Source organism: Nothoprocta perdicaria, unplaced genomic scaffold, assembly GCF_003342845.1.
Source record: "Nothoprocta perdicaria isolate Ctin4 unplaced genomic scaffold, notPer1 scaffold_71, whole genome shotgun sequence".
In the NCBI taxonomy this organism is placed as follows: domain Eukaryota; kingdom Metazoa; phylum Chordata; class Aves; order Tinamiformes; family Tinamidae; genus Nothoprocta; species Nothoprocta perdicaria.
Genome location: NW_020455988.1, coordinates 1,210,944 through 1,237,538, shown reverse-complemented (window position 1 = coordinate 1,237,538; position 26,595 = coordinate 1,210,944). Strand labels below are relative to the sequence as shown.

Here is a 26,595-nt window from a genome sequence, read left to right as displayed (position 1 = left end):
TCTACTTCAAATGTTTGAAAAGAGAAAAGATCAGTTGTGTAAAGAGGCAAAATAACTAGACCTGCCCTTATTTTTTTTGCTAAATAAGATATTATACACAAGTGCAAAAGTGTTTAAACAKAATTAAAATACTTGTCTATATTTTTAAACAGAGTAAAGTCCTCAAATCTTACTGCTTTTTTASTGACTGTGCAGAATCTGCTGACTCTATATGCTCTATATGGAAGAAGTAATTAGTTTTCGTAATTTTTCTTCTAAAAAAAAGTTTTCAGATCTTCTGGTTTTATCTCTAAAAGAGTCCATTTGCCAGTGCAGCAAAATATATGCTGGAATCAGTTCAATGACCAAGTACTTAAAAAAAAAGAAAACTTCAACAGATGGCTTTAATATTCTCATGTCTTGCATTTTAGCATATTTATGGATGCATATTAAAAAAAAATCCCCAAAAAGGAGAAAAAGTTAGTTTATCTAGATACAGAAAGCAAAATTAACCACCGCAAATTAAATTCTGCATGTTCACACTCATGGACTCATTTTCAGCAATATATTATGATTTTAATATCTAGTTCTTACAAAGTTTAAACTTCTGTAGCTACTGCCTTTTACCTCAGGGAATTCTGTAGAACAGACCTGAAGAGAGATTTAGATAGAGATATATTTTGTGAAAGCCACGTAAACTCAGTAGGGGTCTTGCTCAAACTGTGATGACAATTCAAAGGTCACAATTTCCACTGCTGATGGACTAAGATGTCTTATTCTCCACTGACACATGAAATGAAGCAGGAGAGACAAAGCAGAGTGACTGTGAATTGTTCCAAAGCTCCTGCTTCGGAATTGTTTCAAAGTGTCACTGCTTGATGATTTATTACTAAATTCTGTAAGAATGCAGACAGACAGCCCGCATCTTGTGCACTCCTGTCAGCTTCTTAAATCAGCCATCCAACTTCTGAGATGTGCTAAGCACTAGGAGTTCTCATTGGCTTCTCTAGGAGAGCTGCAAATCCCAGAGCCTCTGAGAATTTGGCACGAGAAGGCTTAGGAATGGGTACTTGCCATTCAGAAGGACTGAGCTGGAGTTGGCAAGCACACTGTCGACTGATCCTGTATAATCTTACTTATATCGTCCTTGCACAGCCATTCCCATCGATATCACTTATTTGTTGCCCTAGATCAGAAGGCGATGACATTTGAAATGATTTACAATGGGATAAGGGCCTCTTAATTTGCTTCAATCACTGCAATAGGCTTTACTCCCTTATTAAGRCTTCTCTACATGCCGCAGCTTTTCTGACAAGCTGTTACACAGCACTTGGGAGTGACGTTGATGCCAAAGTAGAAGGAAAGACTACAGGAGTTATGGGGGCTAAAAGCCCCATAGAACTGCACTGATAAATCTGGACTGGGTAATATGTAACATTATTTCAGGCTACTTCAGGCATCTAACTCAAGAGATTTTAAAAGCTGAAAGGCTTGAATTCCCTTAAAACTTGTGAAGATGGATAAAACACAGAGCCTCAGAGTCTGCCTGTATAGGCTTTTCCACACATGCCATGCAGGATCACATTGGAGGAGTGGGCTTATGGTTAACAACAACATACAGGCTTCAGGGTTTTAGTAAAGATAGTGAAAAAGTTTAATTTCAGGAGAGTCTTGAAAAAACAAATGCTTAGCCAGACATTATCTACTTCCACCTTGGAAAAGTGGAGAGAAAAAAAAAAAAAAAAAAGCAAAAAAATCCAGCAGGTTGAGCGAGAAAATGATCAGATATACACTGGCCCAAGTTCTGTCTTCAGCTGCACCTATGCAAACCCATTCACTGTGGTGGGGTTGTACTGTGTAGAATTTGCATGTGAGGTTACCGCAATGTAAATCACCCTGGCTGCAATGACATGTGTGACCTTGGAGCTTTGCTTTCATGTGAAGACCCACTCATTCTTTTTGTAACCCCACTTTAACCCTCCAAACTTTTCTGCACACAAGTCAAAATTAGTTTTCTGGAAGTGAGCTAGTGGAAAGACTAGTGCTCAGTCTGTCTAATCAGGCTGCTGATTGAATCCACATCTTGCTAATGGAATCATGTGGTCTGGCTTCCTGATCACAAACATTCTCCTCTTTGCATTTTTAGAAGGAGGAGGGAAAAAGGAATGTCAATATTGTACTACCTGAACTGAAAAGCAGACACTTCTGCTGAATCTGTGTATGTGGTTTATTACACAAATTGAGCAGTGAGCACCAGGGCCAGCAGTGATTCAGCTCTGTCCTCATTAGATGACGTCAATACGCTCCAGGGGAAATGAAACCAATTCACTCAGCTAAATTTTATCACAGAAACAGTTTGTCTAACACCAAGCAGCAAACCTGGTTTCCAAAAATAGGAAGAAATTTCTCATTAATAAGCTCAGCAAACCTTTGTGCGCAGTGCTTTCATGGCTTATGCAGAAGAAAAATACAGTGACGTGAAACTGCATTTCCCCAGACCAGACAAAGCCAATCCAGGCTGTTTATCTTTACATACCTGCAGAGCTTCGTGGATATTGCCATTGTAATCAATTATCTCCGTTGCACCTTGCTCACCCTTTTGTCCAGGTGGCCCCTGTAATAAATTCACCCATRATTTTTTAAGACTGCAACCAAGAATTACCCTAAACGATTGTTCTGTCCTGCCCAATGTACTTTATATGGGCTTGAAGGAACTTTCTGAACTTCTGTATTCTCAGATGTGAGTTCAAGTTTTGATTTGTGCTCTCTCTACACTGCTGAGAACCAGAAGCACATGAATAGCTCACATTCACATTGGTTGTTCTCAATGGATGGGAAACTGATGGCTTGGTTAATCCGTGGCCTTTATTTGTTTCACTGTCTTTTTATCATTAGTAGGAACTGTTTTTCAAAAGGAGTGAAATTCCATWCCATGAATTGAAAAACGTATTGATCCAAATCCTACTGCAGCTCAGATTGCTAGTTAAAAAAGCCTCCCTGAACATAGTTACGTTACTGCAATGATATTTTCTCTATGCTCGCCATGACTTAGCAATGAAAGGGCTGCTTTCTGACACTTAACTACTCACATATGCTTTGAATTGATTGTGTTGCTTTGGAATTTTTGTTGCATTTACAATATATTACTACAAACTGCAAAACAGCATGAAGCTCAAGATTGCTTTATGGCAAAAAATCCATTTTAAAGATAGGTATAAACAAGCAAGTTGCAGTACAGTGCATTGGACTGCAGCAGGCAACACAAATGTATGAAACGGCTGTGATTAAAGATTTAAGCAGTTCCAATACTCCAGTTTCATGTTGGCTGTGAGCAATGTCAGAACATCTGGCAAGTAATACTTGCCTATGAACTGTGAGCAGGAGACCAGTTCAAATAATAGCAGGGACTGCTATTGACAGTCAGTGCCAGCTAGCAACGCATGTTCTGCTGGAGTTAAGTGACTGAGTTCACCATGTAAGCTGGAGTTGCTGCTACAGTTTCCCTCTGTAGTGTGGACTGAATGTAAAAGTGCAAAATAAAGAGCTGAAAGGAGAATTAGACTCACCCGTGGACCTACAGATCCTACGTCACCTTTGCCACCTGTATCACCCTATATAAAAAGGATATTTGAAGACAGATAAGTAATCTGAGAGTATATTAGCTATGAGAGTAGTTCTTTCATTTTAAAATGCTTGTCTTATAAAAAGCCTCTCATGACTTCATTAACATAATGTAGTTCTTAATGATAACAGAAATTCCTTAAAAATGTGCAGGCAGTGTTTACAATCATATGTTTGGTTCTCTGTGAATAGTTAGTGCTGTATTGGTCTGGAATAAGAAATATCAAAGAATTTCAATAAAAAAGGCTACAAATTAAGTAATTTACATAATTTCATTATTCCTGATGCCACCATTATCAAAAGCCTCAAGGAAAGGCTAGAGAAGGCAAATCAGTCAAAAGCCTTAAGTCTGAAATCACTCAACAACTTTTTCAAAGATATGTTTYTAAATGCATAAACTTTATCATGACTCCCATATGTTTCTAAACCTCATTGTTCTGAGTCTACAAACACTTCCAGCATTAGAGAATTCTTTTACTCCTTTACTGCAGTAGGCTTAAGATCTTTACCATCTTGTTCTCAGCTTTCTCCTTCTGGCTGTTAGCAGTATGTTTCCTGCAGTGGGGAGTATTTCAAATATATCTGTATTCATATCCCACCATTCAGTGACTATGATTCATTTCACTTCTGAGTCACTTTCATAGGAAACTCATATATTTTTATTTTACTTAAAAACAATTTAGTTAAGAGTTTATATCTCCTGTTTATATCTCTGAATATTTGATATATCCTGGAGGTGAATGACTAATTCATCTTCTGGTTAATAGAAAAAAAACACAAAATAGTAGAAAGTTTTCATGGATGCAAAGAAGGAATATGGAGAGGAGATTGATGGCAGGACATAATCAAAGTGGTGCCATCTCCATCTTTCTTTTCAGTGCTGCYGTGGCAGAGCAGGCATACATGGCATTGCAGCTGCTCAAAAATAGAGTTCCTCACTACTAGGCTAACTCCCRTAGGCCAGATTTTCAAGGTAGTTATGCAGGCAGACCTCCTGAAAAACTGTTTGCCTTTTGTGATACAAAGGGAATTTTTTGGGTGTGTTTGGGAGGTGCCCAGGTATTGAAGGCTACTGAGAGACTCCTTTACTCGTTTGCTCTCTCTGCTGCGTTAATTCACTCATCAGCTCCCTGGGAATGGGGTTATGGAGCACTTAACAGACAGGATCAAAGTAGTCTTATGAGCAGCCAGAATGYAACGCATCTGCCAAGCCTTGTCGCTGTAGGACTCACTGGCTGGCATTTCTGAACCCACAGTCCTGGAACACTGCTGCTTCCTAACAGATCAAAGAGCTGATCCACAAAATTATTGGAAACCAAACCAAACCAACCAAMCAAACAACAACAAMAAAAAACCCTTTTATTTATGCTCTGCAGGCACAGTCAAGAGTTGGTTGTGGCACTTAGGTTAACTTGCACAAATTGTCCATTGACAAACCAAGTGGAATGTGAAAACACACAGAGCAAATAGGAAGGAATAGCCATTAAAACGATCAGAAGAATTAGTCACAGTGTTTAAAATACACAGGATTTGATTCTAAATCTAAAACTGAAAGCCAGAATGTTTTGTTTATACGGAAAACTGCATCTGTAGTTTGTAAATCTGTTGCAGTGTATTTGTAAGACAAGTGAAGTGTAAGATGTTACAAATTATCACAGATATTGCTCAGTTATTGCAGTAAAAACAGAGTTATTACTACTGACCTTTGACCCTTTGGGGCCTCTCGATCCAGGTTCACCAGTTCTTCCCTGTTTGAAGGAAGATGGACAAGAGGAAGATGATAGAGCAATGAGAGTGCAAAGAGAAAGAAATTAATAATGGTACAGTATGGATCAGCAGAAACACTTCATTTCACATGATCAAGATTATGAATTAGAAAGAACCCTGAATTTAATAGTCTCCAAAGTAACAGATCCCTGCATATCGGCATGCAAAGGCCACAGATTCCATCTGTCAAAAGTCTAAGCAGCACTGGAATTAGTCAGTAGATACTATGAACACTGGTTTGCAGGAATGAACCACATTAATTCCATAGCTCCTGAAATACTATAAATAAGTACAGATAAGATAGTTAAATATCCTAAGATAAGGAAATTAAAGTGTTACAGTGTTTTTTCCCACAAGCTCTGATGAAAAAGAAGCTAACTGGCTTCTTACCTTAGCGTAAGAATCCTTAGGGTTCTCAGGTTTTCTTAGGAAAGCCTGAGAGTAACTACATAGTGCAAAACATTAAGAACACACTGAAATGTGGTTAGAATGATCTCTGTCTTTTACAGAATTAGAAAACAGCGTGCCAAATGCATCTCCTCTGCATTCCCCTCGAGAGTTACAATGGTCAAGGARTTTAGACGTTGATGCTGGAAGCTGGAGTGCTACAAATTAGGTCAGTTCCATGACAGTATGCCTAAGTAGTGTCTTTACTTTCTTGACCAACAATAGAGGTCATTTAGATTGTAATTCTACAGCTGTGAACACAAAACTGCCATTGTCTTCTGGACTAAATTGTAATAATTGACTATATCACCATTTAAAAAAGCTCACTCAGCAGGTTTCTGTTTGTTTTCCAGCAAAAAAACATATGTGTTCACAATTTTAAAACTAACAAAACATTTCCAGCGTAAAAATCAGACTGACCTTTGATCCGGGAACTCCAGGGTCACCTCGTTCACCCTTCCCAGAGGGGCCTGTGTCCCCTTTGTCACCCTGTTGCAGCAGACAAAATATATCCTAATACTGCACTGTCTTCGGTACACAAGCAACTCAATGTGGCGAAAGAAACCAATTCCCCAGAAGAAAAAATACATTTCTTAAGTGTGTGGCATCAGTGTTCTAATATCTGCATACACTCTCCTGACCTTTTTTAACAAGATTATGGAAATAGAGCTCTGTCAGACAGCCACGGCTACCTCATGTCTCACTTCTGGGATGCCTGACATTAAACAGAAGCAACCAATGAACCTAAACAAGTCACAAATGGATACAGCATCTGTGCTCACGTTTTTTGATGGCATCACTAGAAAGGAAAATGTTTGCTAGTCCATGAACTATGACTTTTCACTTTTTCAAGCACTAGATTTTACCCTGAACTCTAAACTTTCCAGGGCATTTACAAAAATGGAATCTGGGAAATTCTTATATCATTAGCACAGCCACGATCTTTGCTATATACCAAGCAAGCTGAATTTGACTTTGCCTCTAGGACTGCATAATCAAGCGTCAGCTAAAAAACCTTACCTTCGTTCCTGGCAGGCCTGGTAACCCAGGCTCTCCTTGTGGACCAATGAAACCTGGTTCACCCTTTAAAAGGATAATAGGAGAAAATACTAGATTATTTATTTAGCAGTAGGTAGTGATAAATGCTTATCTTGGGTAGTGCTTTCCCTCAATTGCCCAAAGCTCTCCAGCCGTGATGCAACACTTACACAGACATACTTTTCATTATGGGTAATTCTCATCAGCATAAATTGTTATAGCAAGTCATCACACAGCATATGAAATGCAAATGAAGTAAAAGGCATAAAGTACTGTTTTTATGAGGTTAAGGACTGTTAATATGCAACCTGGATTATAGTCTAATTCACCAAATGAGTATCAAAGCAAGACTGAGGCAGAAAGGGGGCTCTCGGTGATTACTGAATTAAAAAAGAGACTAATTCATTTTAGCTGTATGTTATGAGACAATTTATACTGCAGCATATAACGGATGTGCAGATGGGTGAGAATATTACAGAAAACAATAATAATATTACAGACAAAACAAGAGGCAGACAGTACCCTCCTTCTTTCGTGAGAGCTACATCACCCCAGAAAGCAACTACATCACCCCAAAAACCAGCTCCAAAGTGAAATGCCAGCAGGAGACTCCCAGCACCATGGCACTCAGCTCTTTCTGACAGTGACYGGCTTCACTTCTCCGCACCCAGACAACTTCTCTGGCTCGTGAGCAGCTGGGAAGGTGCTACAGCAGCTAATCCCTCTCTGCGCTGCCTCTTCCTGCCCGTTCATTTGTGCAGATGTAACAGACTCAGAGCAGGGGCTGGGCCGAGCTGCAGCGCAGCAGCGCTAGGCCAGCGCAGAGGCACCACACCTACTTCCATGGCTGAATAAGGCAGGATAAGAAACCAAATGTTTTCTTCCACAAAGTTTCCTGAACAGTATTTYCTGGTTTGGATTCTTAACATCTTCCACATAAATTGAAATCAAGATTTAGTCTTAAGAAATCAGTAGGATAGTCAAATTAACAAAAACTTATTTTTAAGCCTTTCAACAATACTATTGAGATTATTAATGACTAAAAACATCCCCACTGAGTGCCTCCTTAAAATGCTAAGGAGACAAATGTGTCATAATCCTACACTGAAATAATTACTGACAGAATATGGAAACAGAGAATATAGCAGTTGGATAAAGCAGCTTCTATGCAGTCATCTGCATAGAAATTCAGGTATGCCGCACCAGGCAAGGAGATAAGGAAGTGTACCTGCATTTTTATCTGGGCTGTTATCAACACCTGCCATTGACAGTTCAAGGTAAGAAAGGTCTCCAGCAAGCCAACTGAAATAGGGCTCTCTCTCTGTGGTTACAGAGARGGCCACAGCAAGTTCACAGTTGGAGCTCAACAGTTTAGACAATCAGAGTAAAAATAAAACTGGGTAATAACTTTTCCCATGTGAAGCTCTARCTGGCCCTGATTTAGAATTGCTATGTAGTAACAAACCATGCAAAAGAGACCAAGAAATAAATTAAAAGACGCGTGTCACACAGAAGCTTGTTTCTTGCAGCCATTAGAAAAATCATACTACAGTTTGTGTGAGTCTTTGGTCAGTGAACGTCAGCAAGAGTAGCATCAGGTTAGAGCTAAATATTTTCAAGTCAGTAAGTGAAGTTTCAATCATTTGTTTTAGAAGAGGAAGTACTCATTTGTTTTAGAAGAGGAGGTGCTTTACAGCCCCAAATTGTTTTAACACAAAAGTTACAAAGGCTCATTTCTTGCCAGCTAATTGTGACTTCTGGTAGATGAAACCCATAGTGATTACAGGATTTAATCTTTTCAGTGCTAAGGCTTACAAGTGCTAATCACAAGGTGATGCCCAGCTTTTGGGTCACATTTTGGTACCTGGTTCAAGATATATTGGTTCCTTATTGCAAGATGAGTTCTGGCAAAAGCATACAAACAAAAACCAGCCAACAAAACCAAAAACAAATCAACAGCAAAAAYTAGATCTGTGTTCAAGGGTCCCAGCCTCCTCTCCAAAGAGACAAGGGAAAGGTGCTTTGCAACAGCCACTGGAATGGATAATGGAGGAGACTGGTAGCACCATCAGCGTAAGCTGCGTGCAGATTTTCTGTGACCTTGCCCTCGAAAACATCAGCACACGTGGGGAGGAACAGCTCATGTGTCAGTAGAGAGTAGGAGCTGACTGGCCCAGTAGCAGCTCTGCTGAGAGAGGCTGGCGGTTGTGATGGATGCCAGACTGAACGGGATCCAACAGCATGTTGTCAGCACAAACGAAAACTGCAAGAGCTAGCAGGAACATGAAACCTCCTGCTACTTAGTGCCAGAGAGGCCAAGTAGCTTAAAAGACAAATCTCATTTGCTACCTGAACTAAGTTTATAAGTAGAAACATAACACATTTTCTTACATGATGTGAAACCTGCAGTGCCCTTTCTAAGACTGGAGATCTCTAGAGTAAACCCTCAGCATAAGACATTAACTGGAACAGCCCAGTAGGTGAGGCCTTGCGCACCAGTCGCAGCGAGGTAACGACTACAGCAGCTTTGGCTCCACTGTTCCTGGCTCGGTTGCTCGGCAGACACATGAGCAGCAGCGCAGCGCCCATCCAGCCTSCCCACTGTATCTGCAGCGGTGCCCTGCAAACGTTGCCAGCTTCTGGCTTTATGTGACCCTCTCTGCCTCGTGGTAACGAGAATGAAAATGAGTCGCTATCAAGATTAGCACYGCCAGTGCTGCATAAAGTGTAATGAAAACAGTTTCTCTGCAGCGAGGCATGCTGATGTCCCTCTAATGCAGAGGAGAGAAAAAAAACGTTTTGATCAGTTTTTCACACAAACAGGATGCCAGAGTCACAGAGCAATGGAGTTAGAAAGCCAAGGAGTAAGGGAGTTTAGTTTTTGTTTTAGGCACATGGCACAATGTGCCACAGTTATCTGGCACATTGCTGTAGCAATGCAAGGGTAAAGGCCGCCTTGGGACTGCACTTTGATTTAACATCACTGTAGCTTGGGCATCATTACAGCATCTCCTATGCATCTTGCTTTAGGAAGCTCAGCATTATTCCCAAACTACTGTGAAATGCTAAAAAAGAATGCAAGGAACCAGAGTAACCAAAATTCATAATGCTTTTGAAAACATCTCACCATAATTTCTTACCATAAAAACAAAGTTTAATCTAGTAAGAATCTACCAGAGCTGCTCTTCCTGCTAAAGCAGGGGCAATAAATATCATACCCAGAAAGAGGAATATCATATCCAGCAATAAATATCATATCCAGAAAGAAATATTGAACAAGTAGAATGTGAAGGGGGAGTAAGGAAGTTCTCCCTTTGAAATACCGTGTGCCATCACGATGATTCCTTCTGCATTTTAGTTTAACCCTTTGGCATAATTATTATGAAATGACTGATGAAGAAATGTCACACTGCAGAGGAAGATGAATTTCAGCATTCTGTGTCCATTTATGAGGGCTTGGGAAAATCTGCATCCATCATACAATACAGGCAACTTGGACTTAAAGAAAACAATTTTGTGAATTGCTTCCATTTTATAGCAGCAATTTGTTTTCATTTTTAAGAACAATTTTAATGGCTTGAGATGATATCTGAAGAGACTAAGAGTCTACCTCTGTACTTTGTTATTTTAACCTTCACGCATTTGCCAAATACAGAATTACTGCTGGGTCACTAAACAAATTAAATGCTACCTCCCACAAACCCCATTAAAGCCCATCTTTTCTCTTACTGGATAATGCAGAATGTGTGAAATAGAGAAGAGCCCTAAAACTGCCACACTGTGTACCTAGMATAATGTGAAGTCCACTAGAATTAATATTTTAAAAAAGCATGTAGAAGGACATGAAATTAACTTTAGAAGCAGTCAACTTTTTACGCAATTATCTAGACACATTCATCACTGTTTGTTTCAGGTTGATCAAAGCTTTTACAGAATAAAGCAGAGACTGATTTTGATATTGAAGGCTAGCCCTCAGACACACTGCTCACTCTCACTGTTCTCCTGYAACTTTGATAGAGCTATTCATTAGCTAAAACATGGACTTGCAAGAGGTCTAAAGTAAAACATTCTACTTGCTAATTGCTTTTTAATCACTACTAATTTGACACAGGTGCAGGAGCAACGCGGGTCTAATGCAGCACTGGGAATTAACTGAGACCAACCTCCCACCGAGCACTTACCGCCTTGCTCCGGTGGGCAGCCCTGCTGCACGCCCAGGGCCTAAGTGGGCAGCAGCGACCAGCAGGAGCTGCACACGCTCAGCCTGCACACAGAACAGTGCTCATTTTCATGAGCAGACCAAGGCGTGCTTGTCCTCTGCATTACCTAGACTCACTCCTGGGCTCCTGGTGTGCTTTCCGCCTTTAATGCTTCTGGAAGATCCCACAGAAGCAGCAATACTAAGGGACAAGCTAGTGAGCAAACAAAAACCCTGATGTGTAAATAGCAGTACTGCAGTTATAACAGACCGGATCTGACTCAGAGTTGCCTGCGCTGATTTTCCTGAAATTGCCACCTGCTTCTTTTCGAGGGTTCCCCCTAGGCCAGACGCTGCACTTCTGCAGAGCAGGGAGCGCCAGCTGCGAGCTGCAGCCATCAGGGGCGCTGCACTTGCCCCTGCCGTGCCCGCCTCTGCAAGCGAGGCCGCGGGGCTCAAGCCCAGGGAGGGGATTTCTCAGAAATTCAAACAGCCTTAGACTACATAAGACAGAGAGAAGAGCGCCTCTCACACGCACATACACACGYGCACACACACACCCACACACCCCCACACTTACACTTTTTACTGTGGAAGGGCTTTGGAGGGCCTCCTATGTAGTCTAAAGTTCATAGAAGTTTTACTCTCAGAAGGACAGGTATTCAGCTCATAAGATGGAAATGAGCAAGGTAAAAAGAAATATGATAAAAACCAAATCCATTTCATATGGTCTTTGGTAAGGTTTTTTTAATAGCARTTCAGAATTGGCTCCAAAAATGGCCAGTTAAACAGGTTGTCTGGGTCACTGATTCTATCTGAAACCATGTCTTTACTCCTATGTCAGTCTCTAAACTTAGAAAAAACAGTTCTGGTTTTGAATTTCTAAATGCACATTTAGCCTGTGTGATTCATTGGGAGTTAAGAGAGTGAAATGGACTACCTTTAAACCTGTCCAAACCGTGAAGCCTCTGCAACTAGCCCTCCTCTATACAACACGGATTGCTCTTTCATGAACCTAATTTAAAGTTCAGTCTGCCTGAAGTGTGTGTGCTGAGTTGAAAGGGTGCTAAAGCAACCAGGAATAATTCTGATTAATTCTAAATTCATTAGTCATATCAAGGACTTCTTACTTAATGGCTAATTATAATTCACATCAACATGATACCTACTTGTGAGGATTAGAAGAATAAAAACACTTCATGTAACAAGAGCTTCATTTTTAATTCTTTGCACTCACTGATCCGCCAAATTATTAGAATCTGTCCCAAACAGATTCCTTTAAAGTTTCTAAAGTTTCCTTTAGAAATACTAGCTGTTAAATTCAAGGAATTTTGTTGTTACTCTTCGAAGTGATGAATGTTGCTGTATGCAACTCAATGATGACCATCTAAAATTGTTACACCTGAGGCTGGGGAGTATTTTCAGCTTATGTCTTTTTTTTATGGCTGATGGAATACTTGATTTCTGATTACAACTGAACATTAGATTTGCAGATTCCTCAATCACATTCAAATTTGGATATTTTTTTCAAYACAAAGAAAAATTAAGTGATGCTATAATGAATGTTGTGAAGCAGATGCTCCTAAGCTCTATATTCCCACTAGCAATAACTTTAGGAGAGAATATTCATATCCTGTTTCTCACTTACTTATGCTTTAGCCTTTTACAAGAAAGAAAACAAGGGCTTTCAGGAACTGATGTATATAGTTTTTGATGGTTTATTAAGACCTGCATATACCCCTAAAAATGCCCAAGTAAACACTCCTGCCACAAGCACACAATATAACATTAATGATGATTTCATTTTCTTGTCTTGATTTTCAAAATTAGGTCTGGAAAATCACAGTCTACTGTGTGCGAGTGACTGCTGCTACAGCATGTGGAAAAGAGACAGCTAGGAAGACAGGAACAAAACTAGGTGGCTAACTGTGTGCATACAGATATGCACAGATATATGCTAGATTCTGTATTTCCACTCTGGAAATCATATCCATGCAGGGACCTACTTTGAAAACTAGTCCTCCACATGCAAGTGACTAAATCCTATTTTTTTCAGATCACTTTTCCTTTTCACCCAGAACATGCATCATTAGTAGAACATACATCATTATATGTTGTACTTTTCACTATTTTACCTAGACTGCATTGCACCTTTTCCTTTATTCAAGAGATGACCCACTCTTGAGAACACCATCATGCAAGTTAAGAAAGGCTGGAAATTAGTTCACTTTAATATTTCAATAAACATGTCCATTGAGGCAAATGCATATAAGGACTATACATTTTTGTAATGCAAGGTATGAGGCTTAATTCCTAGAGTTTTCACTTGCTGCAGTAACATGTCCAGCACCTCTCTGTATCCAGAAATTGAAACATCTATCACAAGGTCAGCTGGCCCTTTCTAGCTCCCGAGTTCAGCCTAGAATAGAGCTCTGAGCATGGGGACTGATGGGATAAAGAGAAATCTAAGCCTGCACAGCAACAACTGATGCCTGGAAACAACAGAAAGGAACAGACAGGGCAAGTTTCCTAGTAACAGGCCCTGGCAAATACAAAAAACAGGAAGAACAGAAATATTGATCCCTTACAAAGAGAAAAGGGAAAATGCATTAGGGAAATGTAATCAACTTTCCTAAGAACTCCTGAGAGAAAAAGCAATTTGAAGTTTACGTACTGAATAGTATTAAGCTCCAAAATGAAACAGCTGAAACAGTCATTTACTTTATATTCTTTTCAATGTGCTACCAGATGCCAAAAGAAAAAGTGCAGAAAGAGTACAGAAGAGTACAGACAAAAAATAAGCTTCAACAATACAGAATATCTCTTCTACAGCTTCTAAAACRTTCAGGAGACTAACTATTAAGCACACAGCTAGAAAATGTTGCCTTTTTATTTTCTCTGAAAGATTTATTTTTTTTTAAATGACTAGATGAAAGGAATATCAAGTCTACTAAACCTTTATTTAAAAAAAAAAAAAGAGAGAGAAAAAAAAATGGTCCTATGGAACGGTCCTTCCGCAGCACTGAGAGTCATGGATAAGATTTTTAGTAATGCAGAGGAAAAAAAAATTAGACCTGCTCTTGCTTTCATTAAAAAAAAAAAAAAAAGAGAGAGAAAAGACACAGCCTAATTCCCATATTCAGGTTCTTCTGAACCCTTCGTCAGTGAAGTCAATACGAAGCAGCTGTATAAAAGAATACAGGCGACTGCAAACTGACACATGTATTGACTCGGACAGTACCCCTGGATTTGAGAGCACAGAAAACCCTCCCTCCCAAAGATGGAAGACTGAGAAAGTCTTTCTTTCCTTTTTCATATCATTCAACAGCAGTTTTCTTGAAGCCTGAGTCAAATCTGAGTTTGACTTTATTTCAGTGGTCTTAAAAACGAAGGAGAGTAAGCAGAGAGAAATGCCAAAAATACTGAAGAAAAGCCAGAAGCTGCCAAACGCTGCTACTAGTAAGAAGCCCATGTTCTGCTGAAGGCTTCCTTCTGCAGTGATGGGCTCAAGGATTGCCGTGCTTAAATGTCACAAAAAATGCAATGTTTTTGTATTTCCTGACTTTTTAATTTTGGTATTTTAGAGATGCCTGACATCGCAATAAATGCTTTTCATTTTAGTGAATGATGCTTTGCATTTATCACACCATAAAAGTTAGGAGATAAAAGAAACAGATGAAATTTGTGTTTCATAGACAGTATTTTGTGTCTCCTTGGTGTCGGTTGTGAGCTATTGCAGTGATGAGTTAATGTTCTGTGTTTAAGYGCCGTACTCATTTCCTAAGTGACATGGTGGAGCACATTCAGGGGTTCACTAAATTTTCAACCATTCCAAAACAACAACAGGTGGTAAAGCTTCTCCAGCATGTCACACACAGCTCCATCACTGTCCTGAAATAACTGATTGCGCTTGTGTTTCCTCCATGGCACCAACCAATAACGAAAAGAGGATGAAAAAGAACAAGAAGAACTCCCAAAACATCTGCAGGCACATGGGGAATGAGTCTAGGAAAGTAATTTATAATAACCCTGCTGCATACTCTCAATTCAACCATGGTACATGTGTGCCCTTCTGAGGCTGCCACACATTCAGGCTCCARTACCACATTCAACCAAGCTCTAGAAGGCTCTACGGAAGGCACACTTATTAATTGAAACGGATATTACAAGAAGCTGAAAAATTCCCAATGATTGGGATAAAGGATAGTAATCCTTTAAGTAGTTTGGCTATTCTTTCAAGAAAACTGGTCTCGATGCCTTAGGAATGTTCTGTATCCACAAGAAGATAGATGAGAGACAGCTAGAAAAAGACTGTCCACTGCCTGACACGACAACTACATTTTCATAGACTAATGGCTTAGTGTAAACAGTGCTCTGGATGTGCAGTTACCTGTAACCTTTCATAATACTGCCTGTGACTACTGACAGATTCATTCAGAAGACAGCAAATCTGCTGTTCGACTGACAGATTTAAAGAAAAGGGACTATTACCCATTATTCGATGGATATTTAAGATTAGAACCACCTCCTAGAGCTTCCTGTGAATAAAATATCCCTATGTCTTATAAGGAAGAAGTAGGAGATATTAACAAAAACTCTTCAAAAATCAGGCAGCAGAGAGTCTCCAGAAAATATATTGTTTCTATACCTTGACTGCTTGGCTGGGGAACATAGTCTAGGTCCAATTATCTGCAGAAATTAATGTACTTCAGATGCACTTACATTACATTCTGTAATTTCAACTATGTAATACTGAAGAAGGATCACAAAGGGTAGAGGCAATCCTAACACTTCCAAAATGCGAGATGTCAACCGAAAATTTTGCAGAAGACTTCTGAGAGTGCATGCATGTGCGTGTATAACACAACACAAGGTTAAAAGAGTAATACGGTAGTAAAATAATACCAGCACAATGAGAATATGTAATTTGTATGCACTGGAAAGGAGGCAAAGTAGCTGCTACCTTGTAAAGAACCTTGTCACTTTGTCCTCTGTTTGCAGTCAGCTTGGGTCACCCAGTGACCACCTCTGAAAGCCAGGGCCTGGACTGCAAAATCCCTGCCGAGAGCTACTATACAGGTATGTGAACTGTGAGAATTCTCTAACACATTTTCATGTTAAGAAAAACGACCACTAACTTTGTATGAGCTGTAATAAGTTTGTATGGGGTCTGTTGTATTACATCACCACTGTATATCACTATTAGAATAACAAAGAAATATTTTAGTGAGTTTTATAAAGTTCCAATGGGAACTCTGAGTTCCAATGGGAACGTAACAAACAACAAATCGTAAAGGAAGGGAACACACTTTTGAATTTTTGTAATTAACACTGGGAAAGCACAAGTAGATTGCATGCCCTAGTAGCTGGATTGCCTCCATGCTCTTTTACCTGGCCATTGTTATTTTGAAGTAATTTTTAATCAGCATTCAGTTTTGCTTCAAATCTGCTTCTCTGTAAGGTATCACTGGGACTGCTCTTGGAAASTGCTGGCAAGACTTCACCATTATGCTACGTAATTCTTTGCCAAAAAAGGTGGGCAAGAAGAGAGGCCAGACTACATTGTTTTTGTTGCTCATATTCCTAAGTCCAGACAACCACTGGTTTCTGCTACTACTACTTCTGCCACCTTTAAGCTGAAGCTTTTATGTGGCCACCTTAGTTAMGCAGTTTAAAATTGCCTTGAGTCAAACACTGTCCTTTAAGAATGTAGTAACCACAAATCTGCTCTGCCATCTCCTATCCAAGTTCTGATAATTTGCTTACATTGTAATATCTAACTACCTCAATGCAAAATTGCAATGGAGGGAATTTCATCATCAAATCACCTAACTGCCCAAGATTTTTAGGAGAAGACAGCATTTTCCTAAAGGCTTACTACTGGCCCATATTATTATGCAGAAAACTCTTCAGTTTTTCCACTTTATCTCACTTTATTCTGACACAAATTTTCACTGTGGTCAAAACTCTCACACTTCAGCTCCTTTTCACTTCTCATTTTGCCTTCAGTTGAACCTGCCCAGGTGCATTTGTAAGCTGTTTCATCACAGTTAAGGGCTCACAGCAACAATTTCCCTGGACCATATACTCAAGAGATTTCTTTACTTGTTGATGATATGTATGCATGGATGTGTGTTCTGCATGAACATGGAATCCACACGGACTAACAGCAACCCTCCAACGGAGCCTCACTAGCAAAGCACCGGACATTGCTATGGAAGGAGCTCATGAACGAACACACACACACACACACACACGCAGATTCTGTAAAGAATTTGGCTCCTCCATGATCATCAATAAACAATAGAGGGTTCTTCTCCCAGAAAATAAAAAACCTCACTGGAAACTATTTTCTTGGATATTACAACATACCAACTTTGATATGCACATTCAATTCTTTCTACAGTTTACAGGAACCACAGAAGGGACATCATGCTTGAATATTGTGGCAATTTATGAGTCTTTTGAGAAAACCACTGTACTGTTAGATTGCATGAGATAAATCTTGACTCCTACCAAAAGCATGAGGATTTTGCCTTTGGTTTTTACCCCTGTTAATGAAAGATGATATAAACTACTTCCTGGGGGAGCCACAGACCCATGCTGGAATRCAAAGAAAATGTTTCAAAGACATTTTGTTCTCTGAAGAAGAATCTTTGTGCTGAAGAAGAAGCAATCAATCTAATGAGCCCTCATTCAGGATATGTAAATCTGTTCTGTCTGTGCAGCATTTTACAGTTAGGGCTCTGACTGTGTAGTGGCTGCAACTCCCACTGCAACCACTTAGGCTAGAACTCAAACCACCACATGTCTTTGGTATCAACTTACCTAAAGATCCCAGACAAACAGGAAGCCAGTATCTAAACCAGGTATTAGGTCAGGCACTGTAGCTAATATTGAATAGAATTTTATTAAAATACTTTGACTTGTCACTGACTGTGATTTCCATTGTGTAATGGGAGCACAGAATATTCTAGCTGATAGAGGCAGTTCTCTAGAACCTGTGAATAAAGAATATAGTTCTCTGGACAGAAGGTTGGTAATTTCTGTAGACCGTTGCTACTAGAAAGTACTCGCCAAAGCACAAACCAAGTAAAACTTTGCTGACTAACTTCCATTAAATAAAATAGTTAAAAAAAAAAAAAAAGGCATTACATTCAATTTTTTTAAAGCATTGGGGTTTATTTCTTAGGAAAAGTGATGTTCTACTGTCACTTAACATTTTAATGTAAGAAATATTGTTAAAGACATGATCAATTTTCAATGTGAAATCTTCCTGCAACACTCCCCCATTCAAAATCGAGGACTGGAATGTATAAACACCAGCACCCATCAGTCCATTTCAGCCACATTCAGGAAGAACCGGCCCCCCCTCTGTCGTGTGGTGCCCCCAGGACAACACAGAGACTGCAGTTGATTTACCTTTATCCCAGGGAGTCCAGGAAGCCCAGGAAGACCTGGTTCACCCTATACAGGAAAATTACATAATATTACAGACATTATTCAGTTATGGTCACTCTCCAGTGAGCATCCCTGTATATTCTGCAGTAAAATAAAGAGCACAGATGATTGCTAGTCAGTAGTAGGACTGAAATTTTCATAGTGAGTGACTTAACATGACATTGCTAGTAGTACATTTAAGAACTTAAATATTTACTGCAAACCTAGGAAGCTAAGATGAAACCCAGACTGAAAAGTCAAGTCAGCGAAACCAAAAAGGAAATCTCATCATCAGCCCTTGCTGAAAGAGGAGAAAACAAGCTGCACTGCTTTGTTTCACACACTGTCACTGAAGCTCCACACTTATAACAGATGTTTAATTTTGTTTTCAGTGATGAACTAGATGTTATGCTGCATCACTGTGACTTAGCTCCAAAGCAATTCGAAAGAGCTTAACTTGAATTGTAATGTTCAGGCAGGACTGCCTAATTACAATGGACCATCATTTTTATAGATCTATCTGCAGGATCATTCCAGTGCTTGCTATTTATCTATAAACAGTGTCATGAAAGCTCGTGGGAAGGTACCTTGCTACTGTTTTACTCAGAGTTGCCATGTTTATTTAAAATACTAATCTTAAAAAACTACACTACTGCATTTGCAAGAGGAAAATTTGTAACAGAAGTTGAAAACTGAATCTWCACATTTTGAAGCAAAGTTGCTATTATTCTAAGACTAGAAAGACTGGAGAAACAGGTAAATAGAAAGCTATTGCTTAGGGAAATAGAAATGATGAACAGAAAAAAATAGGAAAAACATGTGAAGAAAACATTATTTCAAAGATTGGAGATTCTTTTTAATACAGAGATGGATTCAGACCAGAACTYGGATCTGAATATTCCCTGAGCTTCCTCAAAGCTCAGCTCCTACTCTGAAGCCAGCTTTTACCTTCATTACAAGTTAAATTGTATTCCAGGTTTCATATACTCCTGAGCTTTAGAGAAATCCAGAGTCCAACTCTGTGGCTTGGGCTGATCCATACAGATTACACTATTAAAATATTCTGTGCATGCATGTATACAGATACACAGAAAATTACATATATACATTCACATATACATACATATGTATAGATAATAAATATAGGTGTTCCTCAGACAGTAACCACATTCACAGCTGTATATCAATATCAAATATACACTTGAAGAGGTAATAAAATTAAATTCTACCACAAACTGAAAAACACAATCGAGAGTTGGCAAATTGCTTTTCCAACACAGCAATTTTTATATGTTTCRGAAGGATATGATAACAGCTTTTTTTGTCTATTTCGGTCACTCCAAAATTTTAGCTATTCACACCACCTAAAACCACAGAAAAGAAAAACCCACTCTGAAATGATTAAGTTAGACAAAACAGTGGAGGCTGGGGCACCATTTCTGGCAGAACTTGACTATCTGCTGCTGCACTACTTATCTATGGCCTAAAGCTGGAAGCTGGTTGCCACTCTTGCAACAGCGTGAGCCTTTGAACAGCCTCCATTACACTTACTCCTCACCAAAAGGTAGCTCCAAAACCTTTCCATTTCTCACCTCCCAGCTTCTTGCTGCAGTGCCAAAGACAAGTGCCAATGACACAGACGCTRCAGACACTGCTACCACTACTTTTTCTTATCTCATTGGGAAGGCCTTAGTTTCAGTTCCGATTACATAATTTTGATAACTGCAACTGGTCAATCTATCAGTACTGGTGCAGTAGGCCACAGTTTAGTCCTGGGACAGAGCTAACTCCTGTAAACACAGGTGACAAGCATCCAGGATCCACCAAAATCAATTCAAATTCAAAGTAACACAGAACAATTAAAATACTTCTCAAAGATAAAGAATGTAAAACACAATTAAATCACTACTGCTTCACTGCAATTAATGCTGTAGATGAATGCATATTTTCTCCTCTGGATCTTCCTTAAAACATACCTGCACATTTTATAGGAAGAATGATTTTTAAAGGAAGAGAGGCTGCATACTAACTCCAGCTAAATGCTGGAGTGGTAAGGGCAGGCTGTTACAACTGCTGTGCAATGCAAACGGCCTGAACAGCCCTGTCATCCTTCAAACACAGTCATAGTGCCATTTCAGATAAGCAATAAGTGGGGCAGCTCGATAATTATCTGTCCTTAGAAGATGCAGAAGATTGGTAAGGAGTAAGTGGAAGAAGTAATATATAAGGAAAGAAGGAGTAAGATATAGGAAGGAAACAGGAATGGGGCACAAAAGAGGGAAAAAGACAGTGAGGCTGTGGGCAGGGGCTGCCTCTGTGTGGGAAAGCCCCTGGCCGGGGTGCACGAGGGCGCAGGGCGGGAGAGCAGAGCCGCAGGGCAAGGCGCTGCCAGGGAACGTGCCGGGGCGCTGCTGCCGCCACGCGCAGCCAGATCCCGTACCAGGCAGGGGAGGAGGGCAAGAAGGAAATCACAGAGATTTGAAGCAAGTGTGGACTCCAGAGATCAGATGGCTTTAAACTATTTTGATCACTTTTTCTAATTAAAAATGCACTGTACAGAAGTGAATTTGCAACCATAATCATCTTTGTTTAGACTGTTGTAATTGATTGGAATTAAAATTTCCCAGGCAAAATGACTCAACTTTTTTTTTTTTTTTTTCTCTTTTGAGGGGCCTTGAGTATTGGTTAACTCACTGTAGCTGTACTGACATTCCCTATCTGTTTTATCTGTTTTATTTCTTCTCAGGTTTATGTTCTGGAATACCAGCTAAGTCAATCTTCATCTGACTGTTCTATCCTGGTAGCAGTAAGAAATTTTCAATGTTGTAAGAGACAAGAGTGGTGCTGAAGGCTCTAAAGGGAAACCAAGCCCTGTAAAGCAGAAATCTGGTTCTGTCACTGTGCGTTCTCTTTGCCCTTTCACTGGCTCTCCCAGGAGAGAGATGGTGCCTCCTATTCTGAAAAGCAGATGAAGGTACAATCCTCACTCTGAAGTAATATGGATTCAAAGGAAAAAATCCCCACCTTCAGCTCCCACTGGATTTTTATTTGCAAAACCAGCTGCAGCTGTGCAGCACCCAGGAGAATTTATTCCCCAGGAGGGGAGCAGAATTACTTGCTCTCTGTCCTTTCAAACACTGTGCGCCTCTGCCACTTTGCCTCCCCTTACGAGTATGTGTGAAAGGGAATCCACTAAAAAGAGTAACAGTTATTTCTTCTTAAGAAGATGCAATAACATAACTGGGAGGTTAATATTTAGTCAAACATGCAAGGTTAGCTTGTGATCACTCAAGGAGCACATCCATTCTTTTGTTAGTCTCACCAGCTGCAACACAGCGGACTTTCTATGCAAGAAGTGCTCTGTCTCGAACAGGTGGATTATTCTAACCTTGCCTTTCATGCCAATTACTATCAGCATTCTTGTGCCTTTAAAATACAAAATAATCATAAACCAAATGTGGATTGTAAATGGGCRGTTAAATTGTTCTGCCATGGACTCATCCTAGTGCAAAACAGTAGGGAAGTGCCACTGTTAACATCTATGCAACAAGACTGATCAAAATTTGACAGTGAGGAAAACAGTAAGTGAACATTTCCAATTAATACCTTTTGTCCAGGTCGTCCAGATTCACCAGGTTCACCCTAATAGAAAAGAGATGAAAGAAATCACAGAAAATCTGAAAAAATAGGGTTGGGAAAAAATGCAACATTAACAGTAGCTGAAATACCTCACAATGAGGCATTGTGAGGCATCACAAAATAATGCAGAACAGCCACCCCTCTTTTCCTCGTTTCTCCATACAACTGCTATGAGCACTAAATTACCTTAATTCCTGCAGCAGAAGAACCAGGATCACCCTGATTTAAAAGAAAAAAAAAACAAACCACAGGAAACAATCACACATATGACATACAAAGATTTTCAGGAAACATAACAAAACATCCAAGGCTATCGCACAGTTATATGTAACAAGCTTAAGTAGACTCTGTGTTGCTATGTAAGAATAAACCCATTGATACCAAATTAGTGTGATTCATGAAAGGAACAGTCTTACTTTCAAGAACACGCATGGTGATTTAGTCTCATTCATCCAAATAGCATAGTAATTAACTTATACAGCTAATAGTTTAGCTATAATAACTTCAGATTTTGTATACACATACGGCATAAGGCCAGAAGATGGGACCTGCTTTGACAACCACAAAATGCTGATGTACATTAGAAATCATGTGCTGACTTTCACAGAAGGCATAAGTTGTCCTTTTGACCAAAATGGCAAGCAGCATGGCAAGTGTCATGTCTCATCTGAGAAAGCTTTCTGTGCTAATGGAGGTTAGATTTGAAAAAGCCCAGTGACCTATGTGTTTACCATTAAGTCAGGTCATAACTCTTTTCCACAGCTCTTCAGCATTTTCATACTGATAGGTTAATGCAGCTAAGTATTGCATGTTCCAGGATGAGAAGTGTAGTATTTATGYATTCAGGAAAGCTCTGATCTGAGAAAATACCTCACTTTCAAAGAGATTCTGGTATGTTTTGACAGGCTGCCTACATTTGATAGGCAGTGATAGGCACAAGCTCAGAGGATCAGCAAATGGCTTAGCCAGGGAAGCTTTTAGCTTTCAGTTCTTTGTACAATTTTCACAAGATCTTGTGTTCTCATTTTGCTGTTTTTTTTTCTTTTTCCTTAAAGAGATGCCAGACAAAAGTGGGGAAAAAATAATAAAAAGTTTGCTAGTTAAACTGCATATCACTGGAGATCAGTAGACTGCCTCCATTTGCAGAATTTTCTGTAGTAATTGTTCAAAATAAATTTGGATTATTCATTGAACTWGATGAATTGCTACACAGTACCAACTTCAGGCTCCCCAAGAGCATTCTAGTGATTCACTCAGTCAGTAARATAACCAATGCTGCACTGCACTTTGACATGTTTACGGGGAATATAAATGCTAAATATTCTTATTAAAATACATACAGTGACTACCAGTTCCTAGTGGTTCAATAAAGATGAAGGATTTTTTGTTTTTTTAATRCCATACTGATAAAGTTGGTTTGGAGGCAGATTTTTTGTAGTAGTCTAATAGAATTAAATTACACCAAATAACATGTACATTGCTTTTTGAAGACTAAGGCTAGATTTCCTCTGCAGTTAATGTACATCTCTCTTGTGCGAAGCAAAAACAAAAGGCAGTTTGATGAAAGGTTGATTCATGCCTGGAAACCTGAGCTGCCTCATTTTGACAGACATGCATGGGTGATTCTGCTGATATCCCTCATAAGCATGTACAACTGCAACCACTCAAGGGCTTTTTATAGCTATAAAGTGGCAAAGCAACTGTTAAGAGACATTCACAAGTTAAACGTTGTACAGTATAATAATGGATACAGTGGAGATAAGTCACACAGAATTATAGTTCATCTTCATGCAAGAATGAGAATCAATATGGAATTAAACAATTATGATATAGCATGTTCTCAGTGCTATAATGAGTCAATTGGTTTGGAAATGAAGAATTCTGCAGAACACACACAGAAAAGAAAGATACTTGGTAGCTTGCAGGGGCCAAATGCTACAGCAGAAAAGTAGAACAAAGAATTCAAGTTTGACATTGGCACTGTCTCCAAAGCAGGACAACTCAGGAAAGGCAATTTCCTTTTTTTAAAGAAACAAGTCAAAATAGGTAGCCAAGTTCATGTTTCTGAAAGTCACTTGATGCCACAAGTCAGAAAACAAAGCTACAGTTAAGTGCACAAATAGGAACCCAGTCCCAGACAAAGTATGAAACTGTTGTCACCTGAGTGCTCTCTCGTCATATAAATGAAAATGTAGCATTTATCTCACAGGAACATTATTTTATCTTTTAAAGAAATGTTTTTAAATTTCGTGATCTGTGGATGATATCTGTCATGCATGGCATTAYGATTCCGCCAATGGCCTCTTTCTCTATATAAATTTTATGGTTTGTTTCCTGAGCAGAGAGGATATATTTATATGGCTGAACTTCTGGGATATAACTAAACTGGCACCAGTCTTCCCTCATCTCTGAGCAATAGATCTCTKAAAAACAGTCTTTAAAAAATGAGCCTTAATAAATGTTGCACCCTTCCGCAAGTGTTTAGTTGCCAAAAACTCTCAGTACTCTTGTACTTCTGAATTTACATTATGTATAGTTCTAGACGTTTCAGGGCTACCCAAACACAAGGCACATGTTGTGCAGTAAGGAAAAATCATTTAAGATACATTAAGCACGACACATCAATAAAACTGGTTGCAAAATTTGCAGGAAGTCAGTCCCATTTGCTTCTATTAAGACAACTGAAAAGGACCTCGTTTTCTGTGCTGTTTTCCTGCTCCACTGAAAAACCTGCAGACTCCTACTGAGCTCCCTGAAAACCCAACATTATTGTACAATAGTCAAGGCAAATCAGATGCCTCGTGAGGATCACTGTGACCCCAGTGGGCAAACTGCGGACACAATATAGGAAAGAATACATAGCAAAGGAAAAGGGCAGTGGTGGCAGGGGGAAAAATCAAGGATACTTTACAGGCAAGATTTTCTCTCACATAAACATGATTAGCAATTACTAGGCAAATTCACCTCTGCCTTAATAATACAAAATATCATACAGCAAAAGCTTCCCGTTATGATCAAGAAGAGTAAAGAATACATTGCTTGCTTAGTAGTACAAATGTAGTATAATGACACCAAGATTAATTGCTCACTCCTAAATTATCTGTCAAAATGCATCCTCCTAAGCTCCCTACTGAAGTGCTGTTGGCAGAGTTATCTTTCAGAAACATTACGCTGCAGCCCTTCTAGAAGATCCAGATCTTTTTTCTGCCTGGCAGATTGACTTGCAGGCACGAAAAAAGAGGGAAAATAAAGAAAACCAAGTAAGTAAGCACAGTCCTGCTTAGTCTGTCCTGAAAATTCACGCTGCAGATGCTCATGCCAGCCTGTCACTGCTAAAGCAAAGGACTCCATACAAATAGCATGTATTTCCATCCCATCTCTGACATTAGAAGAAGCCTGCAAGAGATGGGACACTTCTGAATTACAGAAATCCAACAAATTTCTTGATGTTACAAAAAGCCTCCTGGTGACCTATACTTTCTACAAGAAGATCCCAAATAGACTGCTGAACCATTTAGAGTTCTACACAGAAATATATATAATATCATACTCAGGAAGAAAGGCTTTTCCACTGAGAGAGGGAGAGAGTATTTTTTCCACTGAGAGAGTATTTTTTGTTTCCTTAAACAAGACCCCAAGCAGGGAGATGCGCACACTGCAGACCACAGCGCACGGCAGGCGCTGTGGATGGACGACTGCCCACTCACAGCTGAAGCAGCAGGAAAGCAGCAAGCAAAGCTTCACTAGGCTTACCAGGGAGATTATAAATTTTCCATTTTCTTGTCAGACTATCCATCTGACAACAATCTCATGTGCCTAGCAATTATATTCTTACATTGCATAAAAATAGATCAAGAAGACATTTATCTGCACATACTCTATAAGTAACTGAATGAAGTTCTTAAAACTTTCATCTGGATTAGTAAGTATGACTGCAGATGACATATTTAAATTAACCCTAGGCATCAAACAACATATTATTCTTAAACCTAATGTCTATTTTTAACTGCTGATCTTAGACTAAGTCCCATAATATCTTTGTGTTATTGAATTCATAGCTTTCCTGTTTCCATATGATAGCATCAGAGATGTTTAATTACCTGGCAAACATGAATTTTGATTAACTGACCAAAAATAGCCCCTTACAATACTCTGAAGTCAGTTGAAGTTAGTCAGTTATGTAATTAAATAAGCAGGAGGTAAAGAAGACATTATTTATACTTCTGCCCAAGAGCTGTAACTAAAATGAACCGGAGAGGAATCTCAAAATAATACTAACAAGAACTTTTACGCAAAAATATATATTAAGAATACCTAAACTTGCATTGTCATTGAAGACCATTATAAGTGACCTTGTCTTTCTGTACAACAATGGTTTGGCTCTGACTTTGCTGAAATAAGGCTTAAGACCTACATGAATTAAAAACCTTTAAGAATACAAGTTCATTTTTTTTTTCTCTACAATA

At 39.3% G+C, this 26,595-nt stretch overlaps 1 protein-coding gene across 1 annotated transcript in view; it reads right to left on the bottom strand.

The window, feature by feature from the left end:
• COL25A1 (collagen type XXV alpha 1 chain) overlaps nt 1-26,595 on the bottom strand; it is a 246,054-nt gene that overhangs the window by 27,390 nt on the left and 192,069 nt on the right. Inside the window, exons 18-25 of the mRNA XM_026050874.1 lie at nt 22,316-22,348; nt 22,097-22,132; nt 18,473-18,517; nt 6,835-6,897; nt 6,235-6,303; nt 5,304-5,348; nt 3,546-3,590; nt 2,516-2,593 (exon numbers count right to left, since the gene is read on the bottom strand). Coding sequence (XP_025906659.1) covers nt 2,516-2,593; nt 3,546-3,590; nt 5,304-5,348; nt 6,235-6,303; nt 6,835-6,897; nt 18,473-18,517; nt 22,097-22,132; nt 22,316-22,348 — 414 coding nt within the window. The remainder of the gene's footprint in view (nt 1-2,515; nt 2,594-3,545; nt 3,591-5,303; nt 5,349-6,234; nt 6,304-6,834; nt 6,898-18,472; nt 18,518-22,096; nt 22,133-22,315; nt 22,349-26,595) is intronic.